Source organism: Archocentrus centrarchus, chromosome 22, assembly GCF_007364275.1.
Source record: "Archocentrus centrarchus isolate MPI-CPG fArcCen1 chromosome 22, fArcCen1, whole genome shotgun sequence".
Lineage (NCBI taxonomy): Eukaryota > Metazoa > Chordata > Actinopteri > Cichliformes > Cichlidae > Archocentrus > Archocentrus centrarchus.
In genome coordinates this window covers 11,498,962-11,514,530 of record NC_044367.1, presented here as the reverse complement: position 1 = coordinate 11,514,530, position 15,569 = coordinate 11,498,962, and the positions used below count along the sequence as shown (strand labels likewise).

At 40.2% G+C, this 15,569-nt stretch overlaps 4 protein-coding genes and 1 long non-coding RNA gene across 6 annotated transcripts; 2 read left to right on the top strand and 3 right to left on the bottom strand.

Moving 5' to 3' along the window:
- The first annotated feature begins 665 nt into the window (after positions 1 to 665).
- Positions 666 to 3,446, top strand: LOC115773021 (ubiquitin thioesterase OTUB2). Its single transcript, XM_030719515.1, has 6 exons — positions 666 to 797; positions 886 to 966; positions 1,078 to 1,196; positions 1,307 to 1,391; positions 2,773 to 2,958; positions 3,069 to 3,446. The coding sequence occupies exons 1-6, from the start codon at positions 792 to 794 to the stop codon at positions 3,273 to 3,275; spliced, it is 684 nt and encodes a 227-aa protein (XP_030575375.1). The 5' UTR covers positions 666 to 791; the 3' UTR covers positions 3,276 to 3,446.
- A 36-nt stretch (positions 3,447 to 3,482) lies between these two features.
- ddx24 (DEAD (Asp-Glu-Ala-Asp) box helicase 24) lies at positions 3,483 to 7,326 on the bottom strand. Of its 2 annotated transcripts, none has more exons than XM_030719511.1 (9): positions 7,240 to 7,326; positions 6,176 to 7,140; positions 5,664 to 6,089; positions 5,419 to 5,572; positions 4,798 to 5,307; positions 4,523 to 4,598; positions 4,124 to 4,312; positions 3,903 to 4,032; positions 3,483 to 3,814 (listed from the first exon to the last, which is right to left on the bottom strand). In XM_030719511.1, the coding sequence occupies exons 2-9, from the start codon at positions 7,038 to 7,040 to the stop codon at positions 3,531 to 3,533; spliced, it is 2,634 nt and encodes an 877-aa protein (XP_030575371.1). In that variant the 5' UTR covers positions 7,041 to 7,140; positions 7,240 to 7,326; the 3' UTR covers positions 3,483 to 3,530. The 2 variants fall into 2 exon arrangements, with proteins under 2 accessions (XP_030575371.1, XP_030575373.1); XM_030719513.1 differs by having other exon boundaries at positions 6,176 to 7,044; positions 7,240 to 7,319.
- A 1,192-nt stretch (positions 7,327 to 8,518) lies between these two features.
- Positions 8,519 to 10,531, bottom strand: serpina10b (serpin peptidase inhibitor, clade A (alpha-1 antiproteinase, antitrypsin), member 10b). The gene is made up of 5 exons (XM_030719314.1): positions 10,410 to 10,531; positions 9,666 to 10,278; positions 9,271 to 9,544; positions 8,985 to 9,132; positions 8,519 to 8,895 (listed from the first exon to the last, which is right to left on the bottom strand). The coding sequence occupies exons 2-5, from the start codon at positions 10,270 to 10,272 to the stop codon at positions 8,704 to 8,706; spliced, it is 1,221 nt and encodes a 406-aa protein (XP_030575174.1). The 5' UTR covers positions 10,273 to 10,278; positions 10,410 to 10,531; the 3' UTR covers positions 8,519 to 8,703.
- A 42-nt stretch (positions 10,532 to 10,573) lies between these two features.
- atxn3 (ataxin 3) lies at positions 10,574 to 15,511 on the bottom strand. The gene is made up of 11 exons (XM_030718699.1): positions 15,417 to 15,511; positions 14,747 to 14,911; positions 14,604 to 14,648; positions 14,416 to 14,501; positions 14,255 to 14,321; positions 14,088 to 14,175; positions 13,876 to 14,005; positions 13,578 to 13,741; positions 13,137 to 13,293; positions 12,943 to 13,007; positions 10,574 to 12,831 (listed from the first exon to the last, which is right to left on the bottom strand). The coding sequence occupies exons 1-11, from the start codon at positions 15,438 to 15,440 to the stop codon at positions 12,779 to 12,781; spliced, it is 1,044 nt and encodes a 347-aa protein (XP_030574559.1). The 5' UTR covers positions 15,441 to 15,511; the 3' UTR covers positions 10,574 to 12,778.
- On the top strand, positions 12,777 to 14,276 carry LOC115772441 (uncharacterized). The gene is made up of 3 exons (XR_004019038.1): positions 12,777 to 12,840; positions 13,689 to 13,774; positions 13,861 to 14,276. It is a non-coding gene; the product is annotated as an uncharacterized LOC115772441 (long non-coding RNA).
- Positions 15,512 to 15,569: the final 58 nt, after the last annotated feature.

The following is a 15,569-nucleotide window of genomic DNA, read 5'->3' as shown; positions in this document are numbered from 1 at the left end:
TATATATATATATATATATATATATATACACACACACTCATATATTTCCTCATATATTTAGGTTTTGCACACTTCCAAAGAGAAATCCAGAAATATTTAAAACTGAGGCATAATTCTTTGTGACAGACTACATTTTCCTTTACTAAATACATTAACTAATATAGTTAGAAGAATCTGATATTTCTGCTGAAAATCTTGCACACTCAATCAACAGCAGTCCACAATAAAACACTAAAAACAAAATCACCTTTGACCCAGTCTCAACTGATTTGGGCATCCTCCAATGTCAGACACTGCTGGGTTTTATTGTGTGTGTCTGTGTCAAGAGGCCCTACTTCCTAGTTAAAACCTGTCGTGCCACGACAATAATGTATTGCAATAGTTTCTTGTTACTTTGATTATTCCGATTTTATATCCAAACTATGACTTAGCCACCCCCAAAATAGTCATTTATATATAAAAATCAGCACTTTAACTGGATACATGAAAAACGATGCATGCACAGTAAAAATAATTTAAAGTACATTGTTAATTATAAATATAGTTATATTTCGTAGATAACAACCTACTTAAGTACTTTCATGAGAAATAGTAATACTGACGGTATGGCTCCGCTCACTATAAAAACTCTGAACTGGCCCTTTAACACAAGCACGTGGTTTCCGCAAACATCCGGTTTGTAGAAAGTAGGAACAAAAAAAAAAAAAACCAAAAAAAAGCAACAATGTTTTGACACACGTTTTGCCAAACTGTAGTTACGTTTTCTTGTGTTGTTTCCAGGTTGTTGCAATATGAAGGTACGTCATGCGGACAGGTAACTCGAAACTGCGGGGTTTTTTTTTGTTGTTGGTGGTGCGCGTAGTAAAGCTGTTTGTTTGTCGACAGATGGAGGATGGCACCTTGATTTCAAGCAGTGAGGACATTTCTTCGCTGTTCCCGATCCAGACGCCGAGTGCCAAGTACCAAGTAGGCTATTCAGCAGGGTTGAGATTGATGTAGCGCAGGTGGTCCCGGTTACCTCTTATACCTCAGCGCGTCCGCCTGCGGAATAACCACATCTATTGTCTTTCTTTTTAGGATTTGGGCAGCCAGTTTTCCGGCGTGAGAAAAGTTTCCGGCGATGGGAACTGCTTCTACAGAGCCTTCTGCTTCGCACACTTAGAGTCAGTCCTACACAGTGCCAGGGCTTTGCAGAGGTCAGTTTTAATTATTGCCGCCCCTGGGTTTAGCCAGTCTCACCTATGCTTGAACAGTTTTGAGGTAATAAAGGTGGTGTGTTGTCTCGTGTCACGGGGCTCAATTTTAGGTTCAAGAACAAGATAATCCAGAGCAGCAAAATTTTGACATCTGCAGGATTTGAGGAGAGTTTCTTCAAGCACTACATGGACACGGTAAGTACTGCACTACATTTTTACAGCTTTTTACATTTGACAAGGCATTACGGTATGATTTCGCAGCCCCCTCATTAGAAGAAGAAGAGAGAGAGAGAAAAAAAAAAAGCACTTTGTAGCTTTTGAGCTTTGGCTTGGATCTCAAGTTAGATTGACTGTTATGTAGTATATACCTACATACATCAATCAAATGTTAACTTGGTTTTAATTGTGTGGGGCATGCTGTAAAATCAGGTCCCAGCTATAAAACAAGATCCTATTCATTACACAGCCCGTCACTTCTCAACTGCATTTGTATTGATTGTATCATTTACTTAGACTTGCATCTAAAGTTGCAGCTGCACTTCTTGTAGATCTGAAAGACGTACTGTGCAGAAGGCTTGAGCCACACCTCATTTCTTTATATTTTTCTTGGAAAATGGTCACAGCAATTTATTGAAATGTGCAAAGATGAATGGAAATACAGTGCATATAAGACAGTTTGCACAGTTCCAATGAGCTTGAAAGTCAATATTTGTATGACCACCTTTTATTCTTCAGCACAGCCTGAACTCTCTTAAGCAGCTTTGTCATTTCTTTAAGTAGCCTTCAGGAACAGTTCTCCAGGCTTCTTGAAGGACATTCAAAGCTCTTCTTTGGATGTTGGCTGCCTTTTGTTCCGTTCTGTCAAGATGATCCCACACTGCTTTAGTAATGTTGCGGTCCAGGCTCTGGGGAGGCCAATCAATGACTGATAGTGTTCCACTGTGTGTGGATTCTGCTAAAGAAATGGGCACAATGTGGGTTTTGTTTTTTGTTTTTTTGTGACAGGCTGCTAGTAACAAAGTGCCTAAAGATGCAATTTTAAAATTGGTTCTTGTCAGATACCTTATTTATGGTTGAATGATTCATAGGTCAGTGTTAAGTGACTTAAAAAAAAAAAAAAAAAAATTCTCCTGATGGTCAGGCACAAGGACTGGAAACGAGTGAAAAAGCAGCAACCTTCAGAAAGCCTGGAGAACTACTGCTCAAGACCACTTTAAAAATGACAATGTCTCTCCTTGAAAGCAAAATGGAGAAATGAAGGGCTCATAACTTTTGCACTCCTGCACATGTATTATCTATAAATCATTACATCAAACTTTCTGAATAATACTGATGTACATATTGAAACTGAAAATTGTGACCTGGCATTGAATCAGATTTTTACTCGCAATAAAAGCACTATGCCAAAATATCCTGAGCATTACTCCTGTGCTCTTAGTATCCTGCTAGCCCTCTGTGTCTATTAAAAGATGCAGAAAATGAAGCTGTTTACAGGGACAAGGATACTGTCTGTTTTAAAAAAAAAAAAATAAAAAAAAAACTGCAAGACTGTCTAATTGTTCCTTTTCTCTCAAAGGTTCTACATGTTGTAGAGCAATGTCAAGCAGATGCAAATGCACTGTTCAGGCTCTTCAATGATCCGACTACCTCTGACGGTGTTGTGCAGTATCTCAGGCTGCTCACTTCAGCGCACCTGCAAAACCATGCAGACTTCTTTTGCAACTTTGTGGAGGCCCCTGATCTACAAGTCTACTGTCATCAAGTTAGTATCAGTGTTGCTGCCTACAGCAAAAAGATAATTTTTTTTTTTTTTTAAAGTTATTTAAACTGGATCATTTAACGGAGTTGGATTAAAATCTGTTCTTTGATCAGGAAGTGGAGCCTATGGCAATGGAGTGTGATCACGTGGACATCTTGGCCCTGTCGCAGGCTCTGGACATCTGCATCCACATTGTCTCTATGGAGGGTGATGAAGAACAGCTGGCTCACCATATCATTCCAGAGGGCGGGGAACCGTCCCTTTATCTCCTCTACCAAGGATCTCATTATAACATTCTCTACCCTCGGCCACAACTATGACCACTGGAACTCAGCTCAGGAATATTGACTTTGGTTGAATGAATTCCAGCTGGGCTTTAAGACACTTATGAAATCAGATTTTTATAAAATCTTGCAGTTTACAGGAATTCAACAGCTGGAGACTTGACCACTGCACAGTAGGCACAGAACATTTTAGATGAATTAAAATGCTCTATATTGTTTTTATGCTTTTTTTTATATATTGTCAAAGATGACTTTTTTTTTTTTTTTTTAATAAACATTTCAATAAACAAGTCACTGTGGCTTCTGCTTCTCTCTCTTCTTATTTTGTTTCTTCTGCCATGGAGGGATCCTTTTCTTTAACTTCTGTTTCTTCTCCTGTGTTGAAACTCTGGTTAGGGCAGTTTCTATCCCAGCAACAGGGATTTGGGGCAGGGACAGCTTTCCCATTTGAGTAGGGTACTTGGTATTTATGACACTCCTGAAAATAGGCTGTGAAATCAAACGCTTCAAGTCCTTTTTCATCCCCTTCACTATCCTCTGATGCTCTCTGTCTGCATCCTCATCCTTTGTTTTGCCTGTGGAAATGGAAGGATTTTCAGTTGTCTGTATTTAAATATCTCTTTTAAATGACACTCAATGTGCTTTTTATTTTATTTTTTTTACCAATTAATAGATCATCATCCAGATCCACCTCCAGAGCTTCTGCTGCCTGTTTGAGCCAGGAGTCATGTTGTTTCTCCCTGCTGTTGTAGTACTCCATCTTCTCAATACTCCTGGCCAAGTTTACTCGCTCCTGTAGAGGGACACAAGTAGTAAGATCTCAACTATAAACCCTTCAGAGTGTCACACACACACAGACGGGACCTGATGCTGACAGAGCTCACCATGATTGCGTCCATGCATTTGGTCTCGATGGGGAATGTGGGAAGCGCTTCGTCCTTTCCAAGGGTCTTGCATATCTTTTTGAAGTTCATCATGTCATCCGGGCTTATTAGCAGCAAACAGAGGCCCTCTTTAGTAGCTCTTGCTGTTCTGCCACTGCGGTGCACATAAGTCTCTGATGTTCTAGGAACCTGGTATGAGCAAATTATATTTGAGGTACAATGAGGCATTTAGAACAGCTTCTGATATCACAACTCATCTTTCCAGGAGATAAATATTGCCTGGACTCTTATGGTTGTGTGGTATTTAGTGTTATGGCTAGCTCATCTCTTGTTCATGTTGGACAATTCTCCTGTAATGTCAAAGATCTCAAATCCTTGGATAACTGTTAAAGGGGGTACCTGGTAGTGAATAACATGCTGAACATTGGGGATATCCAGGCCTCTTGCTGCCACATCAGTTGTCAGAAGAACACAACTGTGAATAAACACAAAAAAAATGCCAACGTCAAAGCTAAATGACATTAAAAAGAAATCATGTTTTACAGTAAATACAGTGCATACTAGATGAAACCCTTATATTCATAGTTACAATTTAGATTTCATTAATGGCACAGTTACTAGATAAGGTCCAAAGAGACCTTGATGCTGCTACTGCAAAAGTGTTGTCAACTAACCTTTCCCTCTCTGCAAACCTCTCCAGGTTTTTGAGCCGTTGCTTCTGGTGCATGTTGGCATGTAGCGGCAGCGGAGTACAGTCTAGGATAACCAGTAGAGCGTTCAGCCTCTTGATGCAGTCAATACTGTTGGCGAAAACCATGGTGCGCCCAGGATACTGGAGCAGGAAGTAGTAGAGGTAGAAGTCCTTCTCATCTTTCTGACAGTAGATTTGTGTCTCAATCAGCGTCTCCACAGTTGCCTGCTTCCTGGTGAGGTCAATGACTTTGGGCTTGGACTTTATCCCCACTTTCTCCATAAGAATTTCCAGCTTGTTCCTCTGGTCCAGATTCTTCTTCTTTTGAAGGAGGCGAGTGGGCAGGCTGTGAGCCATTGTCAAAGTGGCAGAGAACACAAACGTTTGCCTCACAGGATTGAAGTGAGTGGTATTAAGCATTTCCAGCAAATTCTCCAGCTCGGCGAAATGTCCTCTTTCTACCATGCGATCGGCTTCATCAATGACCAGGCACCTGCATTATAACAAGAAGAGGAATTAAGAAAGATAATAATAATAGATAATTTTCACATAACACACTTTTAAAAACTAATCCTATTATTTAGAGGTTTGAATTAAGACTCACCTGAGCTGCCTGAGGTTGAGCAGATGTGGGTGCCTCTCCTTGATCAAGTCCCACAGACGCCCTGGAGTAGCTATAATGATCTCTGGCCTGCGTTTCAGCACCCGTCTTTGTTTCTGTTGTGCCATTCCACCCACCACTAAGGCTGTTTTGATATCTGCACAACAGTAACACTTTAGATACCCTGACATTCATACAACTGTTAACAGATGACTCCCATCATAACACTTTAATTAGCAATGACTTACCTGTGAATTTTGCGACAGCGTCAATATGGTGTTTGACCTGAACAGCCAGTTCCCTGGTGGGAGTGAGAACCAGTCCAAGCAGGGGGCGACTCTGAGCACCAGCAGGTTTTTCATCAAAATCAAACTCTGCATCTTTGATTACCTGGACGCATCCAAGCTGCTCATTTTCTACATCGTTGGGTTCATTTTCATCTGAGTCTCCTTGATTCTGATCTTCCTCACCTTCATCGTCTTCTTGAGAAGCCTCCACTCCCCCCTTGTGATCCTCTTCAATTGATTCTGTGCACTCATCTACAGGTGGTAAATACAAACTCTCCACCTTTGTGATTGGTTCAGTGTCTTCAGTGTCAGTTTTTTCAGTGCTATTCTTCCACTCCAGGATGGTATGAATTATGGGAATGCCAAAAGCCAGGGTCTTGCCACTTCCTGTAATTACAGCACCCACATTAGCTTCACTTGAACATCTAGGAACAGAAAATAACATGATAAAGCCATAATAACATTTATCTTACCCGTCTCAGCCGCCCCCAGTATATCCAGACGATCCCTGATAGCTGGAGGCAAAGCCAGGGCTTGGATGGGTGTTGGCGAACCAAATCCAAGATTGCTCAGTGCCTTTAGCACAGGAGAGGGAACAAACAGGTCCTTCCATGCACTCATGTCAACATTTTTGTCATCAGACCCAGAAAGTGCAGCATTTGTCCAATTTTTGGCCTTCTTTTGTGGGGCCTTTGTCACTTGACTAGATTTTTCTTTTTCCAGCTCTGATGAAGACTCAGGTTTCTGCTGTTCTTTTGGGACTGTATCCTTTACTCTCTGCTGCCTTTTTCTCTCTTTCTTCTTCTTATTGGTCTTCTTTGCATCTTTTGAGTCTGCAGCGATGGCAGCTGAATCTTTTGCAGGATCTTCATCTGCTAACTCATCTTCTCCTCCCTGCTCAGGGGCAGCATTAGCCTTCTGCTTTACATCTTGTGCAGAAATGTTATCCGATTCCTTTACAACCCCTTTCTTGTTTTTCCTCCTCTTCTTCTTCTTGGCTTTTTTCTTTGCTGGCTCAGCTGCGCTCTCTCCCTCTTTGATCTCCGAATCTTCCTTCTCTCCAGCCTCCTCGCCATCATCAGCTTTTCTTTTCTTTGCTTTCTTCTTCTCCTTTTTCAGCTCGTTTGCTGCTATGGTTGCAGCCTTTTCACTGTCTAGTAAACGATAATCCGTGAGCTCTTCAAAACACACCAGACCCTCCAAGCCCTCCTCGGAGAACACGCTGGGATCGAGCTCCACGGTTTTCCACTTGCCCTTCATGTCGATGCAACGTTTCGCTGGCTTCCGCAGCCCAGAGGACATACCTTTGTTTTTCGCTTTCATCTTCTTTGTCTTCATTTTCCTACAAATGGCACAGCTGAAAAATAAGCGAGTTCCGCTAACCTCGCGAAGTTTCTAACGTTGGGTTGGTATAAGCGCCACGTGCAATCCACGTTTCCTGCAGTTAGAGCCAAATACGTACCGATAATTAACAAAAACTGCGCGCACAAAGTCTCCTATGAACCACCAGTTGGATCAGTGAGTACGAAAGCCTTACCTTGACTGAGAACAGGCTCTCGGAGACTTAACATACGATCACAACAACGTGAGAAACGAGGGGGCAGCCATGACAGTGTTGATCACGTGGTTTGAAAAACTTTATTTGTTGAACAGGAGCGGTGTAATTGTGACTCCCCTGATAATTTCGATTTTAAAAAAAAAAAATGTCTCCTCTTATATCACGTATATAACTTATTGATTAATGTTTAATAAACGTTTAAATAACATTAATGAAAAATAAAAATGTCAGTTTATCGGTTTTTAATATGAAGTCTGAATTTATAAGTGCTTCTGTGACAGAAATAAAGGATTATACACTGTAATTTCTGAAGGTGGAGACTAAATTGTAGTGACGTTTGTGCCAAGGGTACTAGTTCACTTTCTAAGTCAGCAATAATCGTATTTATTAGTAGTAGAAAATATTATTAAAAATATTTATTAATGGGGGTTCTACCTGACAAACTAGCATATAATTTAGTACATAGATCAGTAAATGCAGTTGTGAAAAATAAAGTTTTAAGTACACCCCATGATTCAGTAGCTTGTAGAACCACATTTAGCAGGAATAACTGTCTCTCACATCAGTGTGGAGGAATTTTTGCCCGCTCTTCTTTACAGCGTTACTTCAGCTCATTGAGGTTTAGAGGCATTTCTTTATGCACAGCTCTCCACAGCACTTCAATCTGGTTGAGGTCTGCGGACTTTGACTGTGTCATTGCAACACCTTGATTTTTATTTTTCAGCCATTCTGTTCTGTTCTGCTGCTGTGTTTGGGATCATTGTCCTGCTGCATGACTCATTTTTGGCCAAACTTTTGCTGTTGGACAGATCACCTCACATTTGACTCTAAAATACTTTGGTACACAGAGGGGTTCACTTAATGACTGCAAGGTGCCCAAAACATCACCCCCTCCACCACCGTGTTTTATAGCTGGTATGAGGTGTTTCTGATTGTGCTGTCATGAACTTTAACATTTAACATGCTAACTGAGGCCTGTAGAGTTGTTGAGATGAGGCTCTTGGGTTTTTTGCAGTTTCTCTCAGCATTTCATTTTCTGACCTTGGGATTGATTTGCTGTCCACTCCTGGGAAGATTGTAGAATTGTGTTAACACAACTGAGCTCGTTAACTCCATGGAAAGTGCATTATTGGAACATGATACTAATGTTTTTATTTGACAGATGCAGTTGCAGCAGCAATTTATTTCTTAATTTATTGCATTTACAGTGGTTGTCATAATTTGGAACACTTGGAGTTGCAAATAAATTCAAAACAAGTTTGTGATGCAGGTGAAGACTTTATTATTATTATTGGTGAGTCTAGAATACTCTGGTGATGCATGCTGTAGGTTGGCTTTCACAGAACAGACCAAAACAGGCTTAAACCTTGCTGGAATTTAAAAACATCCACCAAATTAGCTGTGTAGAAGCTGTTTAAGAACTAACACATTACAGTAGCAAAACTATTTTGTGGTGGGGTCAATCACCCTCCCCATGAACAGCAGACAGTTTGTATCTTCATGGTATATGAAGAAGAAAAATGGTCTGTTTACATTGAAGGTCCTTGGTAGGGAGTATGGAATAATACCAATTGTTGTGGCAGCTGCTGCAGTTGTTCCAGTCTCATCCACCTCAATCACAGCCTTGTGCAGCACCTACAATTTCACAGCAAGGATGAAAGTGTTAAGCTGTACTAGTTGGAACATGTGCATATGTTGCATTAATAGTAAAAGTGATAACTTACCTCTGACAATTTGAGCCCTTTGTCCTGGCTGAGCTTTGTCAAATTGGCCAAATTGCTAAAGGCACTGGTCATGCCCATACCAGGTAGAAGATTATGCAGGGAATAGGACTGCTCCATGTTGAATTTGGGCATGTTCACTTCCACTTTGCTGCGAACAAGACACGAGTCGACATGTTGAACACAGTGACTCATCTGCTGCTGCAGGCGTTGCTTTATGATCATTTACAAAATATGCACGCAAAAGATGTAGACGCTCGTGTACAGCAAGGGATTTTTATGCACATACATTTTTCTCAGCTTTGTGATCCAGCTCTGAAACCTCTCTGCAGTAATCTCATCATCTACCATCGTGTAGTCCATGCCTGTGTTGGGCAGCAGGATAAGCATGGAAACGCCCTCGTAGTATGGCAGTTTCAAAACTCTGGCACCCAGAGAAGCATCTTCCGCAGTGTAGAACTTGTCTTCTTTAAGCATCATAGGCACCTGCACTGTATTATAGTTATCAATGTAGAAGGGTGCATTTCGAGTCAAATTGCCATTGAAAGGCATCTGCCAGGCTCCTGTGGAGAAGATAATATTGCAAGTTTAGTTCTAAACAAAAATATTTCTAAGGTGCACACATGAAGTGTAATTAATGATGAAAGTGAAAATTGTAAAGCGCACAAGAAGGATTTAATTTACCTTGAAAGAAAATTGTGTTAATTAACAGGAGTTTGGTCTGTTCGTCCAGGGCAGAAATCATCTCTGTAACCTTCCCCTGAGTCTTGCCCCTAATGTAATCATTGATGACACCGATACTCTCTGAAGTGTCTGCAAAGTTAACAGTTTTGATGTCTGCATTAAAAAACTTATTAACTTTTTCTTCAAACTCCCTCTCTACGACAAATTGTGGGTGCATAAAGAGAGCCATGCTTTGGTCCAATTTCAGCGATCCATTTCGTGTGACGTTCTCATGAAGGAGTTGAAACAACTTAGGGATAAGGTCTGGCTGGTCAGCCCTCTCCAGCGACTCCAGTTTAAGTACCCTCAGGATTTGCTTGTGTGTGACACCGTCAGAAGCCATTAGTAGAGAAGCAAAACTGGTAGAGATGCTCAGAGGCGAGAAAAAGATGTTCTTGTCATGGTAACTGGATATCTTTCTGTACAGGTTCATGGCAAAGTCCATATTTTTGAAGGTGAGATCTGAGATGGTGTTCCCGCTAGATTCTGCTTGGTGGAGAGGAGTCAGAAAACACAAGAAGGCCACAAAGAAAAAACGGGCCATCTTCATTTTGTGTACCACCGTCATTTGAACCTGGAAAGGTTTGGGTGCACAACTTGAAACACAGATGTTTACACCAACTGAAAATGTACTAATTCCATATACTTAGAAAACACTAAGTTTTACTGAAATACAATCTACATTTAACTAAATGTCGTACGTACCTTTCAGCTTGGCCAAGATTGTACCTGAAATCTCCATGTATTATTTGTCGAAACAAAGTGCAAGTCTGCTCTGCATGTTACACATTAACCACAAAACACATATTCAGAGGTGAATCCATAAGAATCAATAAGTAAATGAGACACAAGAAACATCAGGCGTGGATTTCACTTTAATCCTGGAACAACAACCAATATATTAAATGAAAGAATGTGCTGTTCTAACATGAAATATAACAAAAATAATGAATTTAAGAATGCAGTGACTAAAATAAGGATAAAAACCCAACTACCAACATTTTATAGACTTTCACAATTGCATTTTAAATTTTAAAAAAAAAAAAAAGAAAGAAAAAAAGCTGATCCAATGGAAACAAAACGATAACAAAATCATGGAATCAACAAACTTCGTCTGACATCCAACGTGTTAGTGAAGGCATCAAGATATATCCGGGCTGAATGGTCATCGGTTTCGGAAACACAACAACAAACAAATGTAAAGTGTTTTAATGCTTTAGTTAGGAGCAGTCACCAAGAAAGATTTCTCGCTTTCAGAACTTTACAGTCTTTTCGAGAAAAACGAGTGAGATTTTAAAGTCACTGTTGAAATGAAAACAATTTCCTCAAAGTGTACGCACTGTGACACGTTTGATGTGTCGTTTATCTTTGGATTTCAAATTGTGAAGTTAAATAATGATTTTTTTATTTTTTTTAATTCATTTTCATAATCAGCAAATATACGCAGTGTCTTTGTTCTTCTAACGTGTACAACACTGCTCTGAGCAGAACTGGAATACAAAGCAAATCAGATCAGTGCAATTAAACTGTTAATTGTTTGTATAGAGGCGTCCTCAGTGGAAATCTTTTTTTTTTTTTTCCCCCCATACATGGTTCATGAAAAACACTGATGAAAGAAAAGCCAAAAACAAACAAAAAAAGGTTGGACATAATACACTGCTGGAACAATTCATGTTTATATGGTGCTTCTTTGTTCCCCAATTATTCTGGATAAAAATAAGAAAAACATGCCTCAGCGATAAGCAATTTAGGTTCAGCAAAAAAACAAACAAACAAAACAAAAAAACAATCTGATCAAAAATGACAAGACACCCTTAAATTGTGTTTGTAAGCTGTCTAATAGGTTTCATTATGCCTACTTGCACACATAAAAATACAGCCACAACATCCAAAATATGCAGCTCTCTAAATGCCTTGGGCGATCACTTTTAGACTGTCAAGTATAGAAGTCAGTGATGTAAGGAGTCAATAACCCACAAATGTTAGTGCTATTACAAGTTTCAAGAAGGATATTTTTCTGGCAATGCCCCCCCCCATTCTCACTTTATGTTCTACAAACTCAAGTCTACTATAAAGGTAGGAATCACTCATTACCTAAGCCCCCCTTTCCACTGATCTGATGGCATCTAAATCAGACTTTGTGTTTGACTGAGCATCCTGGTCCCCTTTCATGTAAAGGTATGCACTTCAGCACACAGTTGCATTAACAGAAAGGCACACACAAGGTGACAGCTTTTCTATAATGCATTTTTGCTGCTCCCGATCCAAAAGTGAGAGCTCTCTTTCATTCTCTCTCAAGCCTGAGGCGAGGGCAGCTCTCTCCTGCACTTTGTGGCACTATGCAGTGCATGCACGTACACACAGATCCTGCTCAGTGGCTGGAGAGCTAAATATTCAAGGACGTGATTACACTTCACTAGAATCAGTGCTAACAATATGCCAAATATGTGCATACTGTGTCTCCCTCCGTCTCTGTCGCGGTTATGTCTGAGTGAAGCAGTGAGGAATGTTAATGTAAAAGTGACCTCTCTCTGAATGACACAATAGCATGAAGCCAGCAGTATTATGTATCCCATATCTGAAAAGCTTGAGCTTGCAAAGCTTTTACCTACGGTCTACAACATTGGTCTCATATGGCTTTCATAGAATGCCTGTGCCAAAAATAACAAAACACACCCTTTCCATTCTATTCCTTTCCATGCCCCCCCTCAAAAACAAACAAACAAAACAAAACAAAAAAGATACAGCCAAAAAGAAAAAAAAAACAGAATACAAAACTGTATACAATAGAAATAGAAGGCGCCATGGCTAAAAAGGCAATTGCAAACTTGGATTAACTGCATCATGAGTCTCGTCGATCTTTTCCTCATCTCAGTGTTTCACTGAGTTGGATTAAGTGCTGTCTCTTCTTTTCTTTATAGCCTGTCAGCGAACTAACCAGGGGTAAAGTGTCAGCCTTCTGACTGTCCTCAGGTCCACGTGTGCAAAAGGTTAGAGGAGGGAGAAAAGCTACCCCTGTATGGGGTTGCCAATCCAGGCAGCTGGTAAACAATATAGGCAAACCTTTCACAACTTCACTGGCTGGGCTTCGTTTGTTGGTCCTCCTCAGAGCCAGTGTTTACTGATCCTAGTAAAAGTAAGTGGGCTTGGGTTAATACATTCCATTCATATTAACTGAATAGGATATTAAATAAAACGCAAAATGGGTTTTACATTTACATTAAAGAGATTTGCTGACCTGAGCTTCCAGTTGGTTGTGCATCTGGTTGTTGAGGAATGTTTGGCTGAGCTTGTTGCTGCTGCCTAAACAGTCAACACAGTGGACGTGTATCAAAATGCACGCACTGTTTTCTCTGTACACTTACATGCAATATGCAAATCTCACTGCAAGACAGAATTCTGTTTTTAATTAAGTGTTTTGGTGAAACCTACCGATCAAAGTAAGCTTGTCTTCTCTTCCTTAGTTCCTCAGCTGTAAGTGTCTCATTCTGGCCTTCTCTTTGTTCTCCTGCAGCACTCCCTGCTGCCTGGCTCCCTGATTTTACATTTCCCACTTCACCCTCTGAAGACTTATTGCTCATAACAGCTCCTATAATATGGAAAAATATGTATCCAAAATTAAGCTTTTGCCAGTGTCATATTGTATATGCATATGTATAACTTAAAGCAATGTTAGTGTCAACCTGAGATACAATTTGTGAAATTAAGATGAAAAATAATACTTATATCATCCTTTTTTCTTTTTTAGATACTACAGTACAGTGAGAAGTGTGAGTTTATAATATCAACTATAAAACGTTTCATTTTTGTAAACTACAATTACAACAATGAAGCCATAATATTTTTTAAACTTTTCAATGACCTATACAGTACCTTGCATACTGAGCTGTATGGCTCTGCGAAGATCAGCTTCTTCATCTTCCACATCTATGTCTTGTCTGCTGAGTGCTAAAGCTCTCTTCAGTTCTTCATCTTCATCCACAGCTTCATCGGCCACACCAAAACCCATCTCTGTCTGGCCCAGAGCAACTGACCTGCTGCTCACAGAAAATGACACTCAGTTGCCACAAGTAAGTTGCAATTTATTTTAAGTCATAAGAAAAATAACACAAGATATTCCTTTATGAGTATTTACTGGCTCCTCCATATTGCACAGGCTGCATATACATACCCTGAACTTGTTTGGGCCTCATCCTCTCCAATCAGTCTGGGCCGCTGCAGCTGCTGGACCCTCATGATTCCAAGAATCTGCTCCGCTTCACACTCAGGAAGGTTTCCCCGGATCACAAATATGGAATACCCTACACAAATACAACTCCTGTCATATTTTCTGCAATGCAACATCTAAAAAAAAAAAAGCGAATGATGATCAGTTTTTAATACCTTCTTGTTGTAACTGTGCAAGGAAAAGGGCTAGATAGGTGTCTGATATCAGTTCGGGTCCAGTCAAAAGGGAATTCAAGTTAAACCACTGGAATAAAAACAGAATGAAAAAAACTTTAGTAAAGGAAACTGCATTAATATAATTTAGGAAAACATGTACATTGTACCTGTTGTCCAAGTTTGCGTATAGTGAACCAGTGCTCTTTGTAGTTGCAAATGAAGGCTTTCTCATTTCTGAAACATTGAAATCAAACTCAGCTTAAAGAATAAATGTGAATACAAATTTGGCAATACACAGAGTTAATGTAATTAGTCTTAAGAACTTTACATTGGATTTATCATCAGGCTCTGGTACTCTCGGCTGTTGAAGAGGATTAGCTCCAAGCCCCACACTCGAAGAGCATTGCTAATTACCTACCAAAAACCAAACAAACCACATTACAAAATAAAAAACTGATATGCCTTACTTATTACAAGTACAGATTTTTTATAAAGAATCATTTTTTTTTAACTCACTTGTATGGAAAAGAACCCACTATCATCCATGTTCCCTGATGGTTGCTATAAACACAAGTGCAGAACAATTAGAAAATAAAGAAACTTCCATAACCTCCAAAAACAGGCTGTTGCAGTATAAACTGCCCTCTGTCTCTATTCACCTGCAAGAAGGTCCTGTACTCCTCGCTGGCCATACCTCCCTCTGCCATCCTCATCCTCTCCTCTTCATCGAGCTGCTGAGCAATTGAGGACAGATCAACAGGAGTGAAATACTCGCCTTGCAGCAGGTTGTTGAGGCAGTGCTGGGCGCAGAGGGAGCCCTCTTGCTGCAAATTAAGAATCGGTATTGTTAAATGCACCACGGCAATTAAGACTGCTACCATGGCAGTATAATTTTAGGGGGTTCGTAACAACTTTGGTAGCTTTACGAAGGTGAAATGATCGACTTCAACATTTGTTCTCGCATCAGTAGAGCAACACAGAGCTAACTACGCTACGTAAACAACATGCACAACTAGTCTTATTAGTCCTCTCTAACAACAGATTGCTACGTTAAGCCGGTTCCTTTGTTAAAAATACGAAATGTAACACGACTGCAGCAGTTAAGACACCTTCTGCGCTGATACTCCAAGCTGAAAAGAAACTTTTCAACATCTCAGATTAGCAAGTGAGTTAGCATTTTTAGCTGTCTGGACAACAATGCTGCTAAACATCACCACATATATCGTACCAGCTACATAATCCTGGGAAACAAATAGCCGCAACGAGTCCAAAGCATTCCCGAATAAGCTCGACTTTAAATACTTTAAGATATATATATTTTTAACTTACTTTCTCGTGAAATATGGAATCCATATTCAGCTTTCTGTCAAACGCTGAACTCTGACCTCCAGCACCGCTGCGTCCGTCACCATAGAGAAAGAGGGGACAATCTCGACTAGCGCCCTCTAGTTGTTGGGCTCCTTACAGCACCAGCACCGGTGA

What these genes read in the sequence shown, in the direction of transcription:
- LOC115773021 (XM_030719515.1), top strand. An exon ending in CGCCGAGTGCCAAGTACCAA is followed by an intron (nt 967 to 1,077) that starts GTAGGCTATTCA and finishes CTTTCTTTTTAG; the next exon opens with GATTTGGGCAGCCAGTTTTC. An exon ending in AGTGCCAGGGCTTTGCAGAG is followed by an intron (nt 1,197 to 1,306) that starts GTCAGTTTTAAT and finishes GCTCAATTTTAG; the next exon opens with GTTCAAGAACAAGATAATCC.
- ddx24 (XM_030719511.1), bottom strand. Translation starts at nt 7,040, where the DNA reads ATGAAGACAAAGAAGATGAAAGCGAAAAACAAAGGTATGTCCTCTGGG. An exon ending in ACTGGGGGCGGCTGAGACGG is followed by an intron (nt 6,090 to 6,175) that starts GTAAGATAAATG and finishes CTGTAATTACAG; the next exon opens with GAAGTGGCAAGACCCTGGCT. An exon ending in CTCAACCTCAGGCAGCTCAG is followed by an intron (nt 5,308 to 5,418) that starts GTGAGTCTTAAT and finishes GTTATAATGCAG; the next exon opens with GTGCCTGGTCATTGATGAAG.
- serpina10b (XM_030719314.1), bottom strand. Translation starts at nt 10,272, where the DNA reads ATGACGGTGGTACACAAAATGAAGATGGCCCGTTTTTTCTTTGTGGCC. An exon ending in TAACACAATTTTCTTTCAAG is followed by an intron (nt 9,545 to 9,665) that starts GTAAATTAAATC and finishes TCTTCTCCACAG; the next exon opens with GAGCCTGGCAGATGCCTTTC. An exon ending in ATCACAAAGCTGAGAAAAAT is followed by an intron (nt 9,133 to 9,270) that starts GTATGTGCATAA and finishes TCTTGTTCGCAG; the next exon opens with CAAAGTGGAAGTGAACATGC.
- atxn3 (XM_030718699.1), bottom strand. Translation starts at nt 15,440, where the DNA reads ATGGATTCCATATTTCACGAGAAA. An exon ending in AGTACAGGACCTTCTTGCAG is followed by an intron (nt 14,649 to 14,746) that starts GTGAATAGAGAC and finishes TTGTGTTTATAG; the next exon opens with CAACCATCAGGGAACATGGA. An exon ending in GAGGCCCAAACAAGTTCAGG is followed by an intron (nt 13,742 to 13,875) that starts GTATGTATATGC and finishes TTCTGTGAGCAG; the next exon opens with CAGGTCAGTTGCTCTGGGCC.